At 42.6% G+C, this 2,618-nt stretch overlaps 1 protein-coding gene across 1 annotated transcript; it reads left to right on the plus strand.

Moving 5' to 3' along the window:
* LOC131874854 (uncharacterized) lies at window positions 1-2,406 on the plus strand. Its single transcript, XM_059218779.1, has one exon. It carries the CDS (start codon window positions 1-3, stop codon window positions 2,404-2,406), a length of 2,406 nt encoding a protein of 801 aa, XP_059074762.1.
* Window positions 2,407-2,618: the final 212 nt, after the last annotated feature.

The following is a 2,618-nucleotide window of genomic DNA, read 5'->3' on the forward strand; positions in this document are numbered from 1 at the left end:
ATGCTGCAGCTTGTTTTGATTGTTCTTGGTCCGCGCAGATATCATAGTTCAAATGCAATTTTTCGATTTGTGCTGTGGGGAGCTTACATTTCTGCGGATGCTGTGTCCATATGCGCACTTGGATCCATGATGCACAGTGCCAGGAGTGGGATATATGGAATATGGGCTCCATTGTTACTGCTGCATTTGGGAGCCCCGGATGCCATAACTGCCTATTCCATGGCCGATAATGAGCTATGGTTGAGACATGCATTCATTATGGTTTATCAAGTTGCAGCAGCAGTGTATGTTATGTATTCATCAGCATTGAAAGGCCATGCATTGGCTTCAGCTATCCTTCTTCTGGTTGCGGGGGCCATTAAGTATGGAGAAAAACCCCTCGCTTTGTGGTTTTCTAGCTTTCCTCAAATTTTTAGGTCATGTCTGCCAATTTCCAAATATATGAAGAATGGAAATGTCGTTGAAAGTTGTAGGTATATTGTTATGGGAGAGGGGCAACTACAGAGAGCCAGAGCAAATGAAAAGAATTCGTCTTCACTCGGAGGAGGGGTAAAACAGACAGAGGGATCCCTGGAGACGTCTTCAGTAGAAGAAGGGACAAAAAAGGCAGAGGTGTCCATCGAGGCGTCTTCACATGAGGAAGGAAGAAGGATAATAACCATTGAGGATATCAAGAGCGCTAAGATTAAAGAGAGGAACTACAATCTCTGCCTTGCCTATGCGTTGTTCAAAATGTATAAGCGGAGGTTTGCAAGTCTGGATTTCGATGAAGTGGGTGTGCCAGAGACAAGAGCTTTTTGGCTTAAGTTTAGTGGAAAGGAAGCATTCAGAATTGTAGAACTGGAATTGAAGTTCATGTATGATGAGCTCTTCTCCAAGTGGAAAGAAGTAACATTCAGTAGTTTTCTGACAGTATTACGCCTTGTCAACTGCATTCTCATGGGCGCCTCAGTGTTTCTGATATGGAGAGAGAAGCAGCACAGAGAAGCACAGCGGACGGTGACATACGTTGTGATTTCAGTGGCGCTTGTGGCAGAGGTATTTCAGTTCTTTCGAATTATGATATCAGATTGGACAATGGTCCGCTTAGTTTGTGCTCATGTTGAGGCATTTAAACATCCCCTCTCGCAGAGCACTCTTAACTGGTGCAAAATCTGCATGTTGAAGGTGCTAGAGATTGCTGAGCTTGTGCTGGGCAAGGTTCAAAATGTGGTTAGACGAGATACGTTTGAAATTCGACAACACTGCTTGATAGGGACTTGCCTTGGTAAGTCTCGATTCGTGTGGAAGATGGCTGGATTCTTCCCAAAGTTCAACAGACATATTGTAAGCGTGTACATCAAAGTAAGGCACATCCACAAAGTGTCTGTCCAAGACGAGCTCAAAGACTTCATTTTTGATATCCTAAAACAGAAAATCTCTCTCCAGAATGATATCGAAAAATGCAGAAGGAATATTTACATGTTTGAAGAGGATGAGTTCGGAATCTTTAAGGAGGGCAGCTACAATCTCGAGGAGGTCATTCTCAGGTTGCATGTGACTACGACGATGCTAGATATGAAGAGAGCATTGCTTGAACAGATTGAGGACGAGAATGTACGTTTGAGTAGAGTACTGTCGAGGTACTGTTCATATCTGCTTCTGTCACGCCCCAATCTTTTGCCCCTCCACCCGGAAAAGGCGAGGATTGTATACATGCAACACGTGGAGCGCATTGTGGAGATGCATGAGAGCCTTTTGAGACCTTCTGGCAAACGGTCTCAATATCATTATATGGAACCGATAAGCAAGGAAGTCAACAATGCACTAGCTGAAGCCATTGGCATACCATTGGAACTTCTAGGAAAAGAAGAAAATGAAGAAGAAAGAAAAAGAGGTTATGTGAAATGGAAGAGAAACCAAGAAGAGAAAAGAGAGAAGAAAGATAAAGAAAAAAGAATAAGCACAAGAGATGAAGATATGGAAGAAGCAAGAATAATAGGTTATGAAGAATGGAAGAGGAAAGAAGAAGAGAACAGAAAAAAGAAAGATGAAGAGAGGTGGACATTATTGGCGGAGTATTGGGGTCGGTTGGTGATATACATGGCAGTGTATAATAAAACATCATCTCATGCAGAATGCATGGCTGATGGAGGAGAATTTTTGAGTCAAGTGTGGGTTTTATTGGGTCATATGGGATGTGGAGATCAGTCTGAGGCTGCTGTAAAATTGAAGGTTGAGGCACGGATGAAACAGGAGCAGCGCATGGAACGACAACTCAGAGTAGGCATGGAAGGTAAAAGTCCAAATATCTTGATGCCCATCACTGACAGTGGAGAACAGTCAATCTGCCATGAAATTGAGGTTGATGGGCCGATGGAATGGGCACGTATGGAACGCATGGAAAAAGAATCAAATGTGGAGTAGGCATGGGAGGCACAGGTCTAGAAATTTGATGCCCATCCCTGAAAAATCTTATCTTAACATAAAGTGCTAAATAATCAATGTTCCTTTGAAATTTAAAATAAAAAAGCTAGGATTAAAAATTGAAAATAATGAAGAGGAGAGGATAAGGCATCGGTATGTAATCTTGTAAGGCTTGGTCGGACACTCAGAAAACTTTGAACCTTCACGCCTTC

The sequence above is a fragment of the Cryptomeria japonica genome, chromosome 4, assembly GCF_030272615.1.
Source record: "Cryptomeria japonica chromosome 4, Sugi_1.0, whole genome shotgun sequence".
Taxonomy (NCBI): Eukaryota; Viridiplantae; Streptophyta; class Pinopsida; order Cupressales; family Cupressaceae; genus Cryptomeria; species Cryptomeria japonica.

Excerpts from the sequence above, each read along its gene's own strand:
- LOC131874854 (XM_059218779.1), top strand. The coding sequence starts at position 1 with ATGCTGCAGCTTGTTTTGATTGTTCTTGGTCCGCGCAGATATCATAGT.